This window comes from Protopterus annectens, chromosome 10.part0 (assembly GCF_019279795.1).
Source record: "Protopterus annectens isolate FY-2018-M chromosome 10.part0, PAN1.0, whole genome shotgun sequence".
Lineage (NCBI taxonomy): Eukaryota > Metazoa > Chordata > Ceratodontiformes > Protopteridae > Protopterus > Protopterus annectens.
Genome location: NC_056744.1, coordinates 1721556196 through 1721580152, shown reverse-complemented (window position 1 = coordinate 1721580152; position 23957 = coordinate 1721556196). Strand labels below are relative to the sequence as shown.

General features: G+C 37.3%; 1 protein-coding gene across 1 annotated transcript in view; it reads right to left on the bottom strand.

Annotated features, from left to right (window-relative positions):
- Window positions 1-23957, bottom strand: part of LOC122813959 (zinc-binding protein A33-like) — a 44225-nt gene that overhangs the window by 5748 nt on the left and 14520 nt on the right. The window contains exon 2 of the mRNA XM_044086506.1: window positions 19587-19682. Within this exon, the coding sequence (XP_043942441.1) occupies window positions 19587-19682 (96 nt within the window). The remainder of the gene's footprint in view (window positions 1-19586; window positions 19683-23957) is intronic.

Sequence of the window (23957 nt, the reverse complement as noted above, 5' to 3'; positions counted from 1 at the left end):
CACAGGAGGGTTATGGCTGACAAAGTTTGCAGATGACTGCAAACTGGCGCCATAGTCGAAAACACATCTGACACAGATATCCTCCAGAAGGGCCTCACAGAAAGCGGATAACTGGTGCCAGAGCCATGGCCTGAAGTTAAACGCCAAAAATGCATAGTCATACCCTTCGGGAAAAACAAGGTTACCCCTAGCTACCATATAGGTGACAATCCACTGAGCACAGAAAAAGTCATCAGGGATCTGGGGACCCAAGTTGACAGTAGTCTTCGCTTGACACTCATGTTGCTAAAGTAGTTAGGAAAACCTTCTATATCGCCCACCTGATCATGAAGGGATTCACATCTAGATCAAGGGAGGTCATCGTCCCCTGTACTCATCACTCATTAGACCTATGATTGAGTACAATGCCCGTTCGAATGTATCTGACCAGACACCTGATGCAGCTTGAAAGGCCCCAAAAGTTCCTCACCAAAAGGATAAAGGGTCTCAAAAATATGTCTTATGCTGCCCGACTGAAAGAACTCCAGCTTTATTCAGTCTCATACCGCTTGCTCAGAGGTGACCTGTGCCTGACATATAAGGCCATGTCAAACCCAGATTTGATGAATATGCTTCACCTCAAAAATCTAGATCCCTCAGAACCACAAGGGCGGGAGACTTAAACCTTGACACGGTTATAAATAGAATGTGCTGGAGGGACAGATTCATCACCCAGAGACTCCCTATGCTGTGGAACAAAATCCCGGTACATGTGAGGCAGAGCACCTCGCTGGCCTTGTTCAAGAGGAATCTTGACCAATGGATGGGAGATCGCAGATATACCCCAGGGATTACTTCAGTGTCACTGCTTGACAGAGGCACAGAAAAATGATAGGCATAGTTTTTATTCAAACTAAAGGGGTGGCGAAAGCCACATAACTATGGGCTAGGCTTATAAATGCCCTTGGGCAGATAGCCTAGTATGAACCTATGAACCTATGAACCTATAATGAAGATAAAACAAAGGCTATAGCTGTTAACTGTGTGCCCACACATGAATTGGTTCAGCAGTACCCATATTTATGGGGACATGATAAAGTATTTAGGAGTATGGGCTAAAAAGGATGCTGCTATGGCATCTAATGATATGTAGGAAGAGACTAAACAAAAGATAATACAAAACCTGGAAGCCCTTTCGTATCGATGTTGATACACTCAGTGAAAATGTTTTTATTTCCTTTGTTTTATCCACAGGTCAGGCATACTTTTAACAACTAGAAGGTAAGTTGTGGATAGCAATTAATAAAGAGCTGAAAGAGTTTATCTGGTTGGGGAAGAGGCCAAAACTCAGGATGATCTTTCCAGTAAAACAAGGAGGCTTAGGATTACCTGATCTGAGTGGAAATTATACAGCCACACAGTTAAGGCTCTTACATAACATAAACAAAAGCTACAATTCAAAGCGGAAAGGAATGATGAAGCAGGGGGATTCAAGAAATAAGGAAAGAGTGGAACTTTTGGACACAGATCCTTAAGGAGAATAACAGCCATATTGAACATTATATTCATAAAGTAGCAGAAAGAATTCTAAGAACTCAGCCAACACAGGAATTGAGAAACGAGATCCTGGTGATAGGGAAGACTGCAATTAAGGGTACAGAGAACAAGCAAGAGGGGACTGGAAATTACTGCAGGAAGCTGGCAAAGAAACTACAAGGTATTAGGAACAAATTATAAGAGAAGGAAAGGTAACAGAATGGGAAGGGACCAATAAGACATTTGGACTGCAGGCCAGAGATTGCCTTTCTATCAGGGATTAATATCAGAGTATAAGCAAAGAGAAGGGGATAGGGGAATTCTAAATGCACTAGTTGAGTTTTACCTGACTGTAGAACAGCAGCTGCTGTTGTTATTGTGTCTTTCGGCTTTTCCCGGTTAGGGGTCGCCACAGCGGAACTCCGGTCCACTAATGATTGGCAGTAGATCTTTACATGCCGAGTTGCCAGCCCTGATGCACAACCTTCAACGAAGGGACGCCCATTCACGCATGTCTTCACACAGAAGAAGCTCTAGCTGAGAATCGAACAGGATAACGTTTTACTGTGAGGCGACAACACTACCGCAGCTGCTGTTAAAATACAGATATTTAGTATGACATATAAAATATTCACAATAACACAGGAATTAGAGGAGGTCAGAAATGATTGCTTATCTAATCTCTCTTCCCAATTTACAAAGAAAAAAATGGGAGGACATATGTATGCCTACCAACTATACAACAAAGTCTAGAAGATTTAGGATTTTTGCCTGGATGTGTTTGCATAGGTATAAGTAGTTCTATACTATAAGCAGGCACTAAAGAATTTTTCTTTAGGTAGATGGCAAATGTAAGAGGTATAAATGAGAAGGAAGAGGTATCTGGAAGTATCTATTTTTGGAGTGCACTGAGTTGGCAGACTTTAAAAATTCTAAACAAAGTGCTTTGTCAGGAATACGGGGCACGCAAATGACCATAACTGAGGAAATTATTTTTTTGAGCTGGGTTACAAGATCTGAATTGCCTAGACAGAATAAGGCCTCATTAAGTTTGATTTTGGTGGCTGCCAAAAAAGCAATTATTACAAAATGGAAATCAAAGTCTAAATCAACCATACTTGAAGTAGTGAATATTGTAAAGGAGACAGAAGAACAGGAAAAGGATAGGATTAAATTACATAAAAAAATGGAAATTGTGGGAATAATACATGGAGAAAAATGTTTTGGAGAAGGATTGAGGTTTAAGAGAAGGCATGAATTAAATAATTTATGCAATATTTGTTAGATTATAGGATATTTAACAATATATCTGATGTATAATGTTTATTTATTTTTTTTTAGTTTTAATTTTACATTTGTTTACTGGGATAGTCCGACTGGATACATGTTCATTTTCAGTGGAGGCCCGGGGAGAAAAGCACCACATAGACAAACTTACATTGATTACACAGAAGTTAGCAAACAATTATAAAAACAAAGTGATTATATACAATGGGTTAGTAGTGTTCCCTAGTTGGGACTCACAATTCTCATGGACAGACAATTAAAAGTAAGAGATTTCAGATTGGAAGCAGAGCTTGGTGATGTAGTTACAAGTTATGATAATTGCAGAATATGCTTTTAGTTTATAACTTAATCACGGTTGGTACATGGGCATAGCCAATTCACTTTGAGATACTGTTTGAGGTTTTTTTTGAAGAGACTTTTGGAGGATTGTAGGGTTATATAGTTTGGCAACGAATTCCAGGTTTTGCCAACGAAGTTGGCAAACAGGGATTCACCAGCAGAGTTATTAGCTTTGTGGGTTTGGACCAGTAATTTATTGGCTGACCGTAGGTATCTTAGGTTGCTATATGGCTTAATAATATTTTTAAGTGAGGGGGTATCCTCAGGGTGGTACAAAATTTTGTGCGCTATTAAGAGTTGATTGAATTGCATTAAGCCAGGCAGTTCTAGCCACTTTAGTTGTCTAAGGTTCTGGCAGTGGTGGGTTCTATACGTGGAGCCAGTGGTGAATCTGGCAATACGACTGTAGCTATGGGACAGCTTACCTAGTTCGGATTTGTTGAGGTTTGGGAGTACAGGCGAGGCATATAAAAGAATAGAGAGTAGGTGTGATCGGGCGATCGCAGTCCTAGCCAGTAGGGTTAAAAATGTCTCATTTCTATACAGTGATCCAAGCTTCTTATTGATGGTCTGTATGGCTTCATTGACCTGTAGGTCAGACTTGAGATTATTGTCTATGATAACCCCTAGCAGTTTGGTGTGATTATTTGGGGAAATAGTGATACCATTGTTAGATGTGACAGAGAATGAAAGTGTGGTGGATCTACTAGTGGGAGAGAAGAGTAGAAGTTTAGTTTTATTGGGGTTCAGAAGTAGGCGTTGATTGGTGAGCCAGTTCTCGACTGTGTTAAATGTATTTTGTTTATAAATGTGAACTTGTTAATATGGTTTGATTACTTTTATATAAATGAAGATTGCTTAGGTCACAAGTGATAATTTAATAAAGGTGTTTACAATCCTTTATTTTCTCCTATGAATGATTATTGTCCTGGTTTGATTACTTTTCTATAAATGAAGTTTGCTTAGGTCACAAGTGATAATTTAATAAAGGTGTTTACAATCCTTTATGTTCTCCTGTGAATGATTATTGTCCTGGTTTGATTACTTTTCTATAAATGAAGTTTGCTTAGGTCACAAGTGATAATTTAATAAAGGTGTTTACAATCCTTTATTTTCTCCTGTGAATGATTATTGTCCTGGTTTGATTACTTTTATATAAATTAAGTTTGCTTAGGTCACAAGTGATAATTTAATAAAGGTGTTTACAATCCTTTATTTTCTTTTGTGAATGATTATTGTCCTGGTTTGATTACTTTTATATAAATGAAGTTTGCTTAGGTCACAAGTGATAATTTAATAAAAGTGTTTACAATCCTTTATTTTCTCCTGTGAATGATTATTGCCCTGGTTTGATTACTTTTATATAAATGAAGTTTGCTTAGGTCACAAATGATAATTTAATAAAGGTGTTTACAATCCTTTATTTTCTCCTTTGAATGATTATTGTCCTGGTTTGATTACTTTTCTATAAATGAAGTTGGCTTAGGGCACAAGTGATAATTTAATAAAGGTGTTTACAATCCTTTATTTTCTCCTGTGAATGATTATTGTCCTGGTTTGATTACTTTTATATAAACGAAGTTTGCTTAGGTCACAAGTGATAATTTAATAAAGGTATTTACAATCCTTTATTTTCTCATGTGAATGATTATTGTCCTGGTTTGGTTACTTTTATATAAATGAAGTTTGCTTAGGTCACAAATGATAATTTAATAAAGGTGTTTAAAATCCTTTATGTTCTCCTGTGAATGATTATTGTCCTGGTTTGATTACTTTTATATAAACAAAGTTTGCTTAGGTCACAAGTGATAATTTAATAAAGGTGTTTACAATCCTTTATTTTCTCCTGTGAATGATTATTGTCCTGGTTTGGTTACTTTTATATAAATGAAGTTTGCTTAGGTCACAAGTGATAATTTAATAAAGGTGTTTACAATCCTTTATTTTCTCCTGTGAATGATTATTGTCCTGGTTTGATTACTTTTCTATAAATGAAGTTTGCTTAGGCACAAGTGATAATTTAATAAAGGTGTTTACAATCCTTTATGTTCTCCTATGAATGATTATTGTCCTACTGCCATTATCTTCTGTTGCAAAGACAATAGAAAAAGCAAATGACAACCCCTACAGTACATTAACACAAAAGTCCTAACAAACAGTAATGATACTGCCCACAATAAAGCACTTTTAGTACAATTTACTCCCTTACCAAACTAATACTAAACAAAGCTGAGCAATGCTTTGTCACATATTCCATTTTATAGATCTCAAAAGAGCCCTTGAAAGATGGACCGTGATGCTATACTTCAAAAAGTTTTTCACAATGACTTCGGACAGTGCCATTAGTTGATTTTCAAAATACTGTAATTACTGGACATTTTGTATTATAGAGAACATATCATCAGAGCTGGGTTGACTTCTGCGGTGGTACAGCGGTATCGTTGTTGCCTCACAGCAAGAGGTTCTCCCGTTCGATTCTTGGCTTGGGTTGGGAGTGCCTTCTGTGTGGAGTCTGCATGTCCTCTCCGCGGTCGAGTGGGCATTTGAAACACATGCGTTGATTGAATGGGCATGCCTTTGTTGAAGGTTGGGCATCGGGCTGGCAACTCGACACCATAAAAACCAACTGCCAGTCATTAGCGGACCAGATTTCCACTGTGGCGACCCCTAACTGGGAAAAGCCGAAAGACAAAAACAACATCATCAGAGCTGGGTGCAGTTACTCCTCAAAGTTTAGAGTTTGCTCAGTTATTTATTTTATTTTTATTTTATTTGCAGTTTGTTAACCAGGAAAGTCCATTGAGCCAAAATGAGCCTTTTTTCAATGGAGTCCCAGGGAGAAAAACTCCATATACAATTATTACAAAGCTAATATCAACAAAGTTAAGTACAATACAATTTTCAAAACTACTAAAAACACAGTAATACAGAAGACAGAATAACATTTGAGCAAGGTGCTGTAACAAAGCATTAAATGAAATTAAAGTATTTTGGAGTAAACAAGTATAATTTGGAGTGCAGGCACTTATGCACTCAAACTTTCACAAGGTGAGAGGAAGGAAGAATTAGAGCAAAAGAGTAGAACAGCGAAAGGTGGACAGGCTGCGTTATGAGAAAGGAAAAAGGGAGAGGGAGTGGAAATGAAATGAAGGGACTCACTAGGTTGAGTTTTGAGAAAGGAGATAAAAAAGGATGGTGGAGCAAAAATGATGCAGAGGGAGTCAGGTGGGGTGAGAGCATGAGCACTCCCAGTGAGAAGAGAGATGGGAATGGAGCATGGCCTTGAAGATGGAGTGGTTTTGGGTGATTTGAATGTGGGGGGAGTGAATTCCATAGGCAAGCGAGGGAGAAAGACAGGAGAAATTGCCCAGGTGCACGTAACGGTTTGTACACTTCGAGGAGGTTCTGGTTAGTGGACCCGAGTAGTCTGTCAGGATGATGCAAGGTGAGTATGGAGGACAGGGAAGGGCAGTTAGAGGGTTTAAAAATGAGTTTGTGAGCAGTTAACAGTTGAATGTAAGAGAGACAGTGGGGGAGTTCCAGCCAATTCAAGGAATGGAGTGCATCACAGTGGTGGGAGGAGGATTTGGTCCCAGTAACAAACTTAGAAATTTTATTGTAGCAGGATGACGGTTTTGACTTTGAGGACTGAAGGTTGGCGAGGAGAGGGGATCCATACAAGAGAGAGGGGATGAGGTAGGAAATAGACAGTATATGTTTGGAAGAGGAAGTGAGATAATGGCTGTGATGATACAGCATTCCGAGCTTTTGGTGTGTTTTCTTAACACTAGTTTGTATATGAATGTCACACTTTAAATGTTTATCAATGATAACAGCTAGAAGTTTTGTATGGGAGACTACATCAATGGGAATCTTGTTCTGACTGACTATGGAGAAGGAATGATTATCAATAGAGGGGTTTTTAAATGGAGTAAAAGATCATGATTTTGGTTTTGGAAGTACTGAGAGCTAGGTGATTTTTCACCATCCAAGACTCAGTACAAGAGAAGGCATCTTGTGTTAGTTGCATGAGTTTGGGGAGAGACTGAGCATAGCAAATTATGGTGGAATTGTCTGCATATTGGACGAGTGTGGTATTAGGAATGCATTGACGAAAATTATTAATGAAAATGTTAAAAAGTAAGGGACCCAGTACTGAGCCTTGTGGAACTCCTGTTGAAGTGTGAAGGAAGGAAGAGGTACTATTGTTCCACATGGCGGCTTGCTGTCTATTAGAAAGGTAACTGGAAAACCAGTTAATAAAGGAGAGGGAGAGATTGAGAAGAGAGAGTTTGCACAAGAGAAGGTTGTGGGAAACAGTATCAAAGGCCTATGATAAGTCTATGGGAAGGGTAGATACAATGTTGCCAGAGTCTCCGGCACAGTTGATGATGCCAAAGAAGAAGAGAAGGGCAGTGGTAGTACTATGTCCAGGTTTAAATCCATGTTGAGTTGGAGAAAGAAAGACCGTCTAGGAAGTAGGGAAGGAGTTGTAAGTGTATGCATTTTTCAAGGACTTTTGAGATAGGAGACAGGAAGACTATATGGCGGAAGTTGGAGGTTTCAGTATTGTTGCCTCCTTTGTGGAGGGGAATGAATGCTTTCTTCCAGAGGATGGGTACATAGGATTCTTGAATTGAACTGTTGATAATTATGGAGATAGGAAGGGCTATGCCATCGCCAGCTAGCTCGAGAAAGTTAGATGGAAGGTTGTCTGGGGCATGAGAGCATGGTTTTAGTTTAAGTTTTTTTATGGTATGCAGAGAGATGGGTTTTATGGTAAAAGGGGGGAGATGAGTAGTGTTGATGTCAGTGGCACTAGAGCTGAGGGTGTGGGATGAGGGTGGAGTAGAAGTGTTATTGGAGAATGACGTGGTGAGCATGGCTATTGAATCAATAAAGAAAGAGTTGAATTGGGTAGCTAAGATATGATCCGAAGAGTTAGGTTCGGGGCAGGGATGGTCTTTTTTGCCAGGAAAGAGGACAGCAGATATACTGTTCCAAAATTTTTGGGGGTTGGATCCATGATTGTTTTGAAGCTTGGAGTAGTAGGAGTTTTGGTCTAAAGCACTTTGTTTTTTCACTTTATTACAGAGTTAGGCATTTTAATTTTATGGTAATGCTTCCAAGATTTATCTTGGAGATACATGACTGTAATAGCTGCTTTTGTTAGCTAAGGGGTGGATTTGGTTTTGATTCTTTTAGTTCTGGGGGAGTGAAGCTATCTAGTAGATTGAATGTAGTACTGAAGTATGTAACAGCATCGTCAAGAGGAAGGGTTTTTACAGGGTTCCAGTTCATATGTTTTAGTGAGTCAGAGAAAGCTAGAGGATTGAAGTTTTTTAGGGTACGAGTTGTGATGTACCTGTGGTGAAGATGGTGAGCGATGACCAATGGCAGGAAGATGATCGCTGAGGGAGTTGGGTAGGGTGCCATTGTTAGAAATGGAGTTGGGGTGAGAAACTAATATCCAGTCCAGAATGCTACCAGAGCTATCTTTATTAAATCTGGTAGGAGAGGTAATTATTTGGGTGCAGTTATAAAGGTTTATATTCTGAGGTGATGCAGGCAATTGAATATAAGTCCAGTTTATATTTACATCACCTAGGAGTATAGTTTCATTGCTCATGCTGGATGAGAACCAAGAGAGGATATCTTCAAGAATGGGGAAGTTATTTCCTGGTGGAATATAAAGAGCAGCTATACATATGTTTTTGTGGTTATTAATTTTCAGGAGGACCAAGGTTAGTTCAGCTGTTGCGAACTGGGGTATAGGCTTGGTAAAGGGTGTCACTGTTAGAGGAGGAGAAAAGTAGGCTACACCACCACCTTTCTTTAGAGTTCTGTCATTTCTTATGATCTTGTAGTTGGGAGTGGTAATTCTGGAATCCTTTATGTGGGGTTTTAGCCATGTTTCGGTGATAGAGTGAATGTCAGGGTGGTAATGGAATAGCCAGGCATGAAGGGTAGGTAGTTTATTGCATAAACTTTGGGTGTTAATAGTAGCAAAAAGGAGAGATTTATGCTGAGAGGGTGAGGAAGACAAGTTAGGGTTAGAAGCACGGTTGACTAAGGGGCCGGGATTAGGATGTATGTTGCCAAAGACGAGGATAGAGATTAGTTGTAGTAGTAACTCTTCCATTATGTCTCATGACCTCTGTATGGTATCTTCTAACAAAGACTTTATGCTTTACATAGACTATATTGTTCTAATAATCATAAACCTCTCCCAATCCCTACCAGAAGCACTACTGGAAGAATACTGCCATATCAGCAATTCACTGTTAAGTAATAAACTTGCCGTTAATCCCATTAAGACTAATTTTAGATACTTTGGTACCCCACAAAGACCATCTTTCTTTCATTCTTTAATAATGGAAGTCTGCAATGGTTCTATCCTCCCCAAGGATTCCAAGCAACAATACCTACATCAAGACTTGCTACTGGATGAACACTAGAGATCTAGGTTACGGATACGCTAAACGAACTCAGTATTGCATACCGACTCTCAGATGTACTAACTATGCAAGTTAAACACAATACAACCCTTAAGGTGCAATGGTGGTGAAGCAGACAGGCTCACCACAAAATTCAATACAAAAAGAATATTTTTAGCGCTTTTGTTCTTTACTTAATAGAACTTCCTCAAAAACTATGCAAGTTATGCTATTATCAAGTAACTATTTTTTTTTTTCACTTTGATAACTGGAGAAAGAAACCATTGTGCAAGACAACAGAAAATTTATGCACAGACTAAAGTACAGAGTTACACACAGTACAGTAACAAACTAATACCCTTGAATATAAACTACAATTAAATTCCCCTCTAAAAACTTCTTTGTTGCAAAAATCAGAAAATACAATTCTTGAATGTTTTCATCTTTCATTCTCAACTACAAACCACTATCTGATATTTGAGTAAACCAACTCTTTTCCAGTTGCAGCAAGAGTCATGCTGTGCTAAACACCCTTACAGTTGGACTAATAAATAAATCCTACTTCCCAATCCTTAAGGAATAAACATAATTTTAAAATTAATGCAGGTTCTCTATGATATCATGAGGCAACCTTTTTAAGTACATTAGTCTAGCTATTGGTGAAAAAGCATTCTCTTAAGGTCACACCAGCCTTCTGGAATACGCTACCATAAATTCTGTGATACCTTCCCATTTAATAGCTTTGTAGAAAAAAAATACTTGCGTAGCATTTCCTACATGAAAATCAATACATTTGCTTTAAAGACAGACTAATTTTTGCAAAATGTTTTTGTTATTTTAAAATAACCTACAAATCACATCTACTTATTTTTACCCAGGGGGTCATGGTTATACTTTGTAAATACTATACAGAGTGGCAAGACTTCAATTTCATGCAATACATTTTCTGCTTAGATGACAATTATCTGGCTTTTTATTCTCTGTAAATATAGCTTGGCTATCAAATCATTGGAAAATTTGTATATATGGTATAGGTCTGAAAGTGCTCAAAAATTGTTGCTTTTGTAAGGTTAGTTTGTTATTTTTGATGGTTTGCCATGTCTTCATTGCTGTGTTCATTTCTGCCTCTTGGCTCAGTTTCAAGAGTGTAAAGGAACTAGTTCACCAACCCGAATAACAAACATAAATAAAGAAAAAACATGTGTACTCTATCTACAGGAAGAAGATTCATCAAAATCTGACATTGTTAAAGGTATTTTAAGAAACGTTAAGAAAGTTAGTGGGGGGAAAAGTCTTGAACTCAAAGGCATTTCATAAGGCTGACACAGATGTATTAAGACAACAAAGTAGTACTGATTTGTTAATGAGATCAAGGAAAATAATGAAACAATTGTAGAAAGGCGAACAAGTGTGTGAGCTTTTCAAAATGGCGACAAGATGAAATCTCTGAGGAATGCTGTGCTTCTAAAGAGCTTTCGGTTATTATGTTACATCTATTACAGTGGACATAGTTTCCACACTCCTGTTAAAATGCCAGTTTTTTTGTGATATAAAATAACGAGACCAAACTAAATAATTTCAAAACTTTTTCCACCCTTAATGTGACCTATAACCTGTACAATTCAATTGAAAAACAAACAAATCTGTTGGGGGAAAAATAAAAAAAAAATAAAAAACGCACAATAAGCTGGTTGCATAAGTGTGCACACCCTTAAACTAACACTTTGTTGAAGCACCTTTTGATTTAATCTCAGCATTCAGTCTTCTTGGGTAAACACCTGCCATCATAGTTTCATAGTTTCATAGTTTAGTACTAGGCTATCTGCCCTGGGGCATTTATAAGCCTAGCCATAGTGATGTGGCTTTCGCCACCCCATGTAATCGTACAAAAGTGTACAGAATAGATTTAGAATATACTGTGCCTCTGTCTAGTAGTGACACAGAGATGACCCCTGGGGTAAACCTATGATCAATTAAAAAGACTCTGATTAACCCCAAATAAAATTCAGCTGTCCTAGTAGGATTTTCCTGACATTTACTCAGTTGCTTGCTACAGCAAAAGCCATTGTTCGCAGAGAGCGTATACAAAGCATCAAAAGGATCTCATTGTTGAAAGGTATCAGTCAGAAGGGTACAAAAAAAATTTCCACAGCACTGGACATACCATGGAACACAGTGAAGACAGTCATCAAAAAGTGGAGAAAATATGGGACAACTATATTATTAAGATTAGCCAATTACCCCATGTGAGAATCAAACCCTGCACCTTTTGTTTGCAAGGTAAACACCTTAACCATTATGCCAACCTCCCAATATGTGATAGATCACAATAGACAGAGTCCACAACCCACATATCACCAGCAAATACCCATGCCCATTTGTTGACATTAGTCAACGTGGCTAAATTACCTATATTCAGTTTTTGCACAGATGAGTGGCTAGCCCTGACACTGCGTGCCATCTGTGATTCAGTAAGACCCTAACCATTATGCCAGCTGTGCCCTTCTCCTGTACATAGAACACCCATATGTCTCTGTATCACCTCTACTAAATATCATTAATAAATATCGCTCAGTATCAAACTACAAACTCAGAGTGGCTTCTGGGGGTACAACTGTTAACTAATGCAAAGGCACTAAAAACATGTCTTATACAATGACCCGGAAAGATCCTAGCATCATATATACACAGGATACAAAAAAAAAAATAATGCATCATCAAACTTCAAGGTCTTAGATTATAAAATAGGATTTCTCTAGATGGTCAAGGTTCCATTTTGGCCAATTTATGCAAGCATCAACTGTAAAGATGTAAATATTCCCTATGCTTTTTTCTAATTAGTAATACAGTAAATAAAATTACATATACATTTGTATTCAAATTGTCAAAATAATGTTTATTTTTGATTTAACTAAAAAAGCGTATGAGTCTATATGGTCCTAAGGAGAAAGGAGGTCTAATGTCCTGGACTTTAAGCTTTATTAAACAGTGTGCAGAATGGCAAAGCTCATTAATCACAATCCCCAGGACTACCTTTTATAGAAAGCAGATAAACAAAACTAAACTCACAGCTCTCCCATTCCCATACACAGAATGATTAGTACCAAAAAGTTACCTCATCAAGGACAAAAGCAAACTTATGGTCAACCACCTTTCTGAGGAACACAGATTGTGACCACTTATCTTCCTCATCAAGGACAAAAGCAAACTTATGGTCAGCCACCTTTCTGAGGAACACAGATTGTGACCACTTATCTTTAATAACGTCTACATTAATTAACTAAAGATTAAAGTCCACTTGTTGACAAAGTTCAAAGATAAAACCACTGAGGATCTTCCTGATAATGGATTGTTATCATGACCATATCCCATTTTCTGTGGTCTTAAAGCAAAGGATGTTCATCATGAATCAATACAAAACTGTCATCACTAAATCCATCATTGTAAAACACATTAAACACAAGGTCACAAACTGCAGAGGATATGGCTGTGCCAGTCCCCTTGAGGGGCATAATATCAAGCATACACACTAATAATTTTAACAGATCCTGAAAATTCCCAACAGCAGTATCAACATTATGGGAAAGACTTTAACAACAGACAATTTGAGCCTGAAATGGGAACATTTTGGACAGTAACTTATGAAGTATATGCCTTTCTCCAAATTTAACAATATACAATGCATGGCTAGTCACAGTAGAAATGCTAGAGTGTGTGCGAGTGACTAGAACGAATGAACTACCACAGCAGGGCTAGCCACCCGGTGGTGTAAAACTTGGCTCCAGACGATTGTCATTGTTGAAGTGACACCCCAACCCTATGTGGAAAATGTAAAGGGGGGATTGAGGATGGATGGCTAGTCACAATTGATACATACCAATCTGACTCATAACTAAGGTCTGCAAGACTGCAGCTGCACAGCTTAAACTCACGTTTAAGAGCTGGCACAAGATATAAGAACATTAACGCAATATCTTTGTGCTCCATCTGCCTTCTAAATATAAAGCTTAACAGCATAATTTTGCATGACATTTTTTTAACCATGTCTACTGATTAAACAGCATGCCATGAAAAACTAGTTATTTAAGGATAACATTGTATGACAAGCACAAAAATTCATCTCAGAACGATGTTCAAAAATGTTACCGACACTCAGAAATACGTTCTTATCTATGGAATGCAATCATGAAAGTTGTCATCAGTTTATAACATTTATGGAATGTTTACTTATATTGGATTTCTTAGTGATGACACTTTATTTATTTATTTTTATTTATTTTACATTTGTTGACCGGGATAATCTAACTGTATTTATGTCCATTTTCAGTAGAGTCTCAGGGAGATAAGCTCCAAGGGATTACTAGACTACTATCATACAGGTACTAGTTGTTATACAGTTAAATATTACAAATTTTAAACAGTTCAGGAATCTTCACAGTTTATACAAAAAACATGTTAACAAGCATTAGATAAGATATTTTAGACTTTATGTACAAGACTTCGTTAGTAACTAGAAAGTAATTGTTACACAAATGCATACTTCAAGTTTCAACAGTTCAGCAATGCTCACAGTTTAAACAATACTTGTTGCCTGCCTTAGGTAGGATGCTTTAGAATTTTATGCAGAAGAATTTAACTAGAGATAATTTAAAATACCTATTAGGAAAATATATGTTTTTGCCAACGACAGGCCTTGGTCTAAAAAGACACAGAGCAGGAATTAGGTCTTAAGAGAGGGTATTTGGGATATAGTATGAGATTAGTCTGGATTTGTACAGGGACATAACTAATGTGTTTTAAGATAGAGTTTCAGATTGTGTTTAAAAAGTGTAAATGAAGACAGTGATGTAAGTTCATGGGGGAGTTGGTTCCAATACCTTCCAACTGCATTTGAGAGCAGAGCATGTCCTGCCATGTTATTAGATTTACATGTTGATACAAGTAGTTTATTAGATGAGTGTAAAGTTGAAAGGTTCTTATATTGGGTAATGAGACTAGCAAGTATTGGGGTATTGGTAGGCTGGAAAAGGGTTTTGTGCGCAATGGTGAGTTGTTTAAAGTGAATCTGATTCAGAAGCTCTAACCAGCCTAATTGTTTCAGATTATGGCAGTGATGGGTCCTAAAGAGGAAGCAGTAGCACATCTGGCAATGCTATTTTAAGCGTTGGATAGCTTGTTAAGGTTATTTTTTGACAAGTTAGTATATATGGAAGAAGCATAAAGAGGTGTGGAGATAAGGTGGGAATAGGCAATAGTGGTTCTGGCTAGTGGGGAGAGAAAGGGATTTTATCCTACAGAGGGAGCCTAGTTTCCTGCTGACAGTTTTTATGCTATTGTTGATATGGGTTTCAAAGTTCAGATTGTTATCAATGCTTACCCCTAGAAGTTTAGTTGTTGGATCGGGAGATATGAGTGTACCATTATTGCATAAGACTGAAAAGATCATTGGGAGTGATTTACGGGTAGGAGTGAAGAGGAGGAGTTTGTTTTTTTGGGGGTTCAAGAGGAGGCAGTGTTGTAGAAAACAATTTTCTGTTTTATTGAACACTGTCTGAGTAACAGTCTGTAGTTGAGATTGAGATTTAGCTGAGCAGATTATTGACAAATCATCTGCATATTGTGCACAGTTAGTTAAAGGAATAGCTACGTTGAGGTCATTCATAAATATTGAGAAAAGGAGGGGGCCCAATATAGAGCCCTGAGGAACACCTAGGGTAACTGGGAGATGGGATGAGAGGTTGTTGTCCCATAGCACTGCCTGGTGTCTATTATCAAGGTAGGACTGGAACCATTTTATAGTCTTTGTGTCCAGAGAGAAGGATTTTAGAATATTGAGAAGTAAGTGGTGGTTGACCATGTTGAATGCTTTTGAAAGGTCGATGAAAAGTGCTGAAGAGAGAAAATTGTTATTATGGTTTTTACTGATGCTGTCAGTGAAGGACAGGAGTGCAGTTGTACTGCGGAAAGGCCTGAAGCCATGTTGAGATTTGGCCAGTATATTGTTCTGGAGTAGGTGATCTAGTAACTGTATGTGGATGAACTTTTCCATTATTTTAGCTAATGGGGAAAGCAGAGCTATGGGATGATAGTTAGAATATTCTCTAGAGTTTCCTCCCTTGTGTAGAGGGATAATGTAGGAGATTTTCCAGATGGTGGGAATAGTGCTTTCTTGTATGGTTCTATTTATCAGCAATGATACAGGATAAGCTATGACTTTGGCTGCCTTTTGCAGGTATTCAGCAGGTAGATGGGGGCTAGTAGGTTTTAGTTTACTTAAGAGGTTGCAGATGAGGGAAGTTGGAACAGGTTGCAAGTTTAGAGTTGGGAGAGAGTTAGTAGTACTGGATGGAAGGGCAGAGCTATCGGCTGTTTGTTGATTAGCAAGTGTTTGGATGGTCTCAGTGAAGAAGGTATTAAAAGCATTAGCAGTTTGCTTTGGATTGTCAGAATTTGATCCTATAGGGGGTGGTGTTGCAGATTGGCCTGGTTGAAGTAGTCTGTTTATGCTAGCCCAGAACTTTTGTGGATTATTTTGGTTGGTCTGTTGGAGGTGGAAGTAATTTTTTTTTTATTTTCCAGTATAGCTTTCTTGGTCTCATTTCTTTTTTGCCTAAATTGTTGTTGGTCTAGGGGATTTTAGTTGTTCTCCATAGTGCCCAAACTTTATTTCTCTGTTTAATTTTCTGCCTGGTTTTCTTTGTAAGCCATGGGGCGGGTTTAGATTTAATTTTGATGGAATGCTTTGGTGCATGGTGGTTAAGGACTGTTAAAAATTTTGAGTTAAAGTAGTTTGTTGCTTCAAGTGGGAGGTATTTTATAGGTGACCAATCACATTCTTTTAGTTCAGCTTGGAAGTTATTGAGATTAATGTTTCTGTTGCTTCTTATTGTTTTATATATGGTTGGGTTATGTGAGCTCGGCCTTTGCCTGATTATGTAAGTGAGAGAATGGTCACTTACATTGTCAGGGAGGGTCCCTACATTATAGAGTTGTTGGTGATTATTTATTAGAATCCAGTCTAGGATTGATTCTTTGTTATTGGGTTTATTAATTCTGATTGGGGAGTTAACTGTTTGTGAGAAGCCATTAAGATTAATATGGGAGGATGGTGATTCAGTAGAGCAGTCCTTCCAGTCTATATTAAAGTCTCCAAGAATTATTGTCTCTTGGGGAATTTTTGTAGAGAGTTCAGCAAGGATACCTTCCAGAGTGGTGATGTTGTTACCAGGGGGCACGTAGATGCATAATATTTAGGGATTTGTTGGGATTAAGTTGAAGTTTGGTGCTAATGATTTCTGCTTTGTTTTCAGAAGAGGAATCAAGATCTAGTAAAGATATTTTTAGCCCTTCTTTATAGAGGATAGCAACACCCCCTCCTTTTTTTACCTTGTGGTCGTGTATCAAGATGTTGTACTCAGATGGAATAATTTCAACATCTTGTGTAGTGGGTTTTAGCCATGTTTCTGTTAAACAAAGTATATCAAAGGAATGAACATCCAGGAGAGCATGGAGGTGGGCAATTTTATTATTTATGCTGCAAATATTGAGGTGAGCTATACAGAGTGAGTTGGGAGATTTAGATGGGATATTTGGGTTAGCGGGAACATGAATTGGTGGTTCTGTGCTTGTTTTTTTTTCCCTGGTCCTGGGTTAGGATGAATGTCCCCATCTAGGAAGGAGAGGTGTAATAGTTTAAGGGATTGTGGAGGTTAAAGTAATGGTAAATAGTTTTTTTAGGTTTTAGATAGTTGTATTTGATATGGGTCAGTCTGTGATATTTAGCAGGTAAATAGCTAGGTAAAGATGTTATATTTATGTGTTCTGGGGAGTTAATTAGAGGTATAGTACTTGTTTGTGCATTAGGGAAGTTCAGCTGTAAATATTTTGACTGTTTATATGAGTTTAGCAGGTAGGTTGCTGTTAAAGAAAGTAGGAGAAAGAATGATTAGGAGCCTTAGTTGGATTTGGAAAGGTCGTGTTTGCAAGTGACTAATAAGCTTACTGGTGTTCTTTAAAGGGGAGGAGTTATACTAGGGGTGATTAGAGAGAGGTGTATGTAGAATGTTAACAAGATGACTATTGTGATTGGATTGGAGAGGAAGCGGGTGTGGTGAGGATGTATAAGCTTAGGAGCAGTATGGGTGGGTGGGAATTGGGGGTAGGTTAGGGGAGCGGAGTGAGCCCGCAGGGCGAATGGAGTGGGTAGAGACAAGAGAGGTAAGGAGCTGAAAAGAACAATCAGTTGAAGCAGGGATTACAGTAGGTAGGTAACCCTAAATACTGGAATAAAGTTAAAAGAGTAGATAATAGAACTATTTGGAGGGTGTGTGAGAGCTAACCATAAAAATAAATAGATGTTATGGGCTACAGTTTAATAGCAAGTCTGTGGATAAACAGTATACAGCAAAGGTGTAATACAGGTCAGGAGAAGGCTTCAAGGCTTTGCTGTTACAACACTGATACCCTACCCGGATTATCCTTTATAAACTTTGGTTATAGACCACATTTATCTGTGTATGGACACATAGTAGTGTACCCTATATGTATCGAGTATGAGGTTTCTGAGTGTCTATATGCACCGAGTATGAGGTTTCTGAGTGTTGGAAGTGAGAGATTGTTCATATTTTTGCATTATGGATAAAACTCAAAAATATGTAAATGTTTAAAAAAGAACAAACAAGCAATTTGGCTACTGGGATGTGTAAAATATATTCTACACACCTAACTGGAAATCCCCCAAAAGGCTTCCTTTCACAACCTGTATATGATGCCACTTTCCAACAGCATTAACACATGTTGACTTGTCCCTAGAGGAGGGAAGGGTGCTCCTCTCTACAGGTCTCTCAGTTAGCCCACTCCTTACCATGAGAGTTACATTACTAGGGTAATGGGTGGACCCACAGGCCTTCCAAGGCAACATCAAATGTGCTGTACGGCTCTCATATAGCCTAAAGTTGCCAAGATCCTGCCCCTGAAAAATAAGTGAGCCAACTCAGTGCAGGTAGTGAAGCAAGCCAGAGAGGTCCCATGCAGGTGAGAAGGGAAAGAAAAAGTATACTTTGAGGTAAAGCAATGCTTTTTATTTTGTTTGTTTAATTTATTCATAAACTTCAAATGGCCTTACTCAGTGCACTTGGAAACTAACACTATCTAAATACGTCAATCTACAATTTATCATTCAAGTCATGTTAGCACAAATTTAGCAGGTGTTAAAAAGGACAGGTTAAGTAAACATGAAATAGTGCCTTTGAGATGCTGTCTTACAACAGCATAATCCCATAATTCCTTAGAATTCCAGAATGATTCTGTGTTACTTCCTCATTATTCAAGCATCAGGAGAATACATTATGGAAGAGACAGACCATGTCCTACAAATGCTGCTTCCTTATAACTAGTAAAATGTCCATACCTTAAAACAATTTTAAACTGATTTGCTGATAAACATAAAAGTAGTTGTGCATTATCGCACGTGCTGCATACACTAAAAACCCAGCATTTCTCCCCATCTGCTAATGTTAAGCATTTTAGTATCTAAAAAATAAATAAATAAATAAATAAAACTGGCATTTTCCTTACTCTGTTGCCACAGAGTGTAAACACTGAATTTTGACTTCTGTGACAACAGCATAGGGAAAACATTGCATGCATCCATGGATTTTAATGGTTGCAGCATTGTACATGCATGACGATGCATCCATTAAAATTTATGAATGCACCACAAACTTTCTCTAAGGTGAAGAGACCTTAGGACAGCCTAAATTTGTCTGTGCTGTGGTTTTAATTAAAAAAAGAAAGCTTTTTATTAAAATATGCTTAAAATGTAAGCAGTAACAGGAGGGAAACTTTTTGAGGCACATACCTCATCGGATGCTGCAGAACTGGTATGAACATTGGCAAATCACTTTAAAGTAACATAAGGCAGGCAGAACAGAGCAGAGTCCCCTGGGTCTTTGAATGTGTTTAATCAGTAGGAAAAAGTCTAGTACAAATCACATTTGATTTACTTACATGTATGTCTAGTAGTTCCTTCTCATTCTGGCTTTGCAAATTTTTAAAATCACAGATTTTGAGTTCCAGGGATGATAAGGCTGATTTTGACATGTCCTATAGTTAAAAAAAAAAAAAAACATGAGTAACAAATGTGCAGAAAACAGTCAGTTAAATATGTGAGGATACTAAACTCAGATACCCTACACTCTTTGTATAGAAAAAAGAACCAGATAGTCACTAACAGCCATTACTGCAAAGATAGATACACCAAACAGTCCTGTACTTTATAGACTACATCACATACGTAAACATGAACAGATACTTTAATCTTAAATTAATAGGACAGTGATGGGATGAAGCCTGAGATTAGTCTGTCTTGATAGCTCAGAGACTTCAAGTCGGTCATCTTTTTTGTTTAGGGACCTTTGGGTACTTTATAAAACATCCTTTGGAGGTTTCTAATTGTTTGCTATGCTTAGTGAGATACAACCAAAAAGGGACATTGTGCTCGATAACTGGTCTGATAAGGGACACATTACCTCTTTACACTGTGATGGTATTCCTTTGGCAATTAGCTGTGCTAAAATGGATTTGCTGATAACCAGGCATTGTACTCAATACCTGGTGTGATAAGAGAAATTACTTCTTTAGGCCTTGATGGTATTCCTTTGGCAATTAGCTGTGCTAAATAAAAGGATTTCCCGATAACCACTATCACAATATGGTAAAAAGGGAGGGAGTTATCAACCCGATTTCCTAGGTCTCGGACTACTTAATATATTGACAACACACATCTACAAAATGAAAACAATGAGGGAAGGGGTTGTCTGCCAAAAATTAAAACTGCAATGCAACATTAAAACAAAAATTAAACAGAACAGGAAAGAAAAAACCTACTTCATCATTTTTCACTGTGAACATCTCAGATATGTTGTACATTACTTAGTAATCATCCACCATATCAGCAAACATCATTTTGTTGATATTTTTAGGGGCAATGATTCCATTCTACTTTTCTATCAATTTTTGCTTCCATTAAAGGCTGTCACCCGGTTCCATTACATTTCCTGTCTTTACTGATCATGTCTCTGCTGGGTTAACTGAAACCATTTTGACTGACCACAAAAACTTAAAAAAAGACCCTATTTACCCCGAGTTTCTTGATGTAACGTTGGAATATACAAGGATCTTACATGGCTTAAATGGATAGTAGGGTAGATAACAAGCACTATGTGGGCATTCTACAAATCACTCCATTTTCCTGAGGTTCTACTGACTGCTCCCATATTGCTATCAAGGCCCCACCAACTCCATATGGCATCCTGTATTATCAGCAGGAGTTTCATTTGGAAGACCTACCATACAGTCATCTACCAAATGGAGTGCAGTGCAAAGGGTACTATATAGACTATATACACAGAGTACTGTATACACTGTGTCTGGGCACCATCCAGGCAGCTCCCAGGGTCCAAATGAAGTTAGAACATAGATTAAAACAGTTAAACTATACTACTACTGTTACATCATATGAAGGGGTTGCAACCCATTAATCTCCCACTATAAAACTTGAGTGGATTATGTGCATGTGAGCACCTGCTGCCTGGGAACATGTGGACATACTCAAAGACCAATAAACAGTGCTGTGTAAATGAAATCCAGATACACAAACCACGCCAAAAAATAAAATTTAATGCAAAGCTTTCGGGCTAACCACCCTTCATCAGTACATAAAATATTACATTTCCATCTTCACTTTTAAATAGGGAACAGTTAAAATCACAAGTCACAGCCAGCCTATCATTTAATAGCAACTACTACAGTTAAAACAACAGTACCTACAAATATAAAAATTATATATAGAAGAAAATATAAAAGGCATTTAAATATTTAAATATTTAAGCAAATCTTTCTGCAGTGCAGCGAAAATATTATAAAAACTATATATTTTCTCTTTGCCTTTTTACCAGCACAGGTTTCAGACTAACAGTATTATTTAAACCTGGTTCAGCATCTGCCTGAAGTCTAATAATCCATTCATATTCCTTCAACTCTAATGTGTTATTCATGTCGCCTCCTCTACTTCCTATAATCACTGAATCTATTTCTCTAAACTTAAACCTATGGGTGCTATTATTCTCAGAAATATGCTTACTAAGAGCATTAGTGGCCACACTTCTTCTAATCTCTGATTTATGCTCCACTATCCATTCTCTCAATTTCCTAGTGGTCTTACCTACATAAAATGATGTACATGATATACATGTAGCTAGGTATACCACTTGGGTTGTGTTACAGGTTACAGAAGTTGTGAAGGTATATATTTCATTGGTTACGGGATGTTTAAAAGTATCTGTTTCATCATAGATATCACTACAACTGCAATTATAGCATTTTTTTTGTCCTCGTCTTTCATTGGACCTTTTCCTTAATCTCTCTAAAGTCCTTGTAACACAATTTTTGTATTAGTGTTTCAGAATTTCTATAAGAAAATTGTGGTTTCTCTCCAACTATATTTTTAATCTCAGACATAGCCATTAATATTGTCCAGTTTTTCTCTATTATATAACGTACATCCTTGGTATTAACATTAAATGTGGTGACATATCTAATTGTATTTTCTTTTCTATCTAGTGAATGTGTTGCTTGTAACATATTTGCACTAAAGATTGGTTTATATCCATCTCATCTCCCTCTAGCAACATCCTCATATATTTCATTTACAACCTGACTAGAATAACGATTTCCTTTAAATTCCTGTACCATTTCTCTAGCCTGAATTATAAAATTATTCTCCTCGATGTTGAGCTTACTCGCTCTTATCAATTGTGTCCTCAGTAGTCCTTTAAAAGTATGTTGTGCATGCATACTATTTCTATTAATATATCTACAAACATTCACATTCTTTTTATGTACGGTAGATTCTATCCGATCTTCTTCCTTATATAGTCAGATATCTAGAAACACTATACTTTCATATGATGCTGACATTTTAAATGTTAAGCAGTTTGTGGAGCTATTTAAATATATAATGTAGTTCTCTAATTCTTCCATACTACCTCCCCATATCAAAAAACAATCATCCACAAATCTTCTATAAAACATAACTTTATTGTTCAGTTCATTCTCCTCACTAAAAATATAGTGTTTCTCCCACTTATATAGGACCAGATTAGCATATGTATTAGCTACTGGGGTCCCCATCGCTACCCAGTCAGCTGTAAATATGGTACGTTATCAAAAATAAATACATTTTTGTCAATATTATTTATTTCTAATAATGTACATATATTCTCTATTTCCCTAGCTTGCATGTTAATTTCAGTATTTAGGAAATTATGTATGGCCTCCACTCCATAGTCATTTGGAATCACTGTAAAGGGGGATGTGATATCAACTGTCACAAACATAAAGCCTCTACCAGCATATCTATCATACCATTCATATAAATCATACAAAAAAGCTGTTAGTATCCTTCAGTATACCAGGACATTTACATAAATATTTCCCTAATTTCATTTGTAGGTATTTTGAAATTGGTTCAGTTGACCATCCACCCCCTGAGACAATAGGTCTCATGGATGGACTGTTCAAACATTTATGTATCTTTGGGATCCCATATATTTGCGGGATTCTAGGACAAGGAACAGAAAGATAGTTAAATAAATCAATTGTTATATCATCACACAGTTGTAAATTGTATATTGCCATATTCACTTATGAAATACATTTCCTAACTTCATCATAATTTATTTCTTTAAAAGTCGTCACATCACTCAATATTAACTTAAAAGTTTCTATGTACCTTTCCCTATCCATTATCACCACTGCACCTCCTTTATCTGCTTGTTTGACTACTATCCTATCATCTTTTTCCAACATTCTTAGCGCTTTATATTCATCATACGACAGGTTATATGATTTTTTCCTATTCCCTTTAGAGTAAAGGGCTCTTAATTCTTTTTCGACAACATTCGAAAAGGCAGTTAAAATCGGACAAGTCAGTGGTGTGAATGTACTCAATTTTTTGCAAACTGGTGTTTCAGAATTCACATCTTTAAAATTAGTTTAAAACTTACATTTCTTACAAATAGTTTCATGTCTGTAATCGCCTCCATTATATTGTCAAATGAATTAGGTATAAATTTCAGTCCTTTACTTAAAAGTTCTATTTGAGATAGCGTTAATGCTACTGTTGAAAGATTTGCAGTACTTTTTATTATTTAAATCAGCGTCAGACCACTTTGTTGAAAAGCGCAGGACTGTTGCTTTTCCTTTTCACCCCTGCTGTTGTTTGTTGTACTTGCCGCTGTTAAAATGGCCCCTCGGTGGTATTTTTTGTTGTGAGGCTATTTTCTCTGGTAGCTTCAGCTGAAAAGGTGAAAAGGGGGT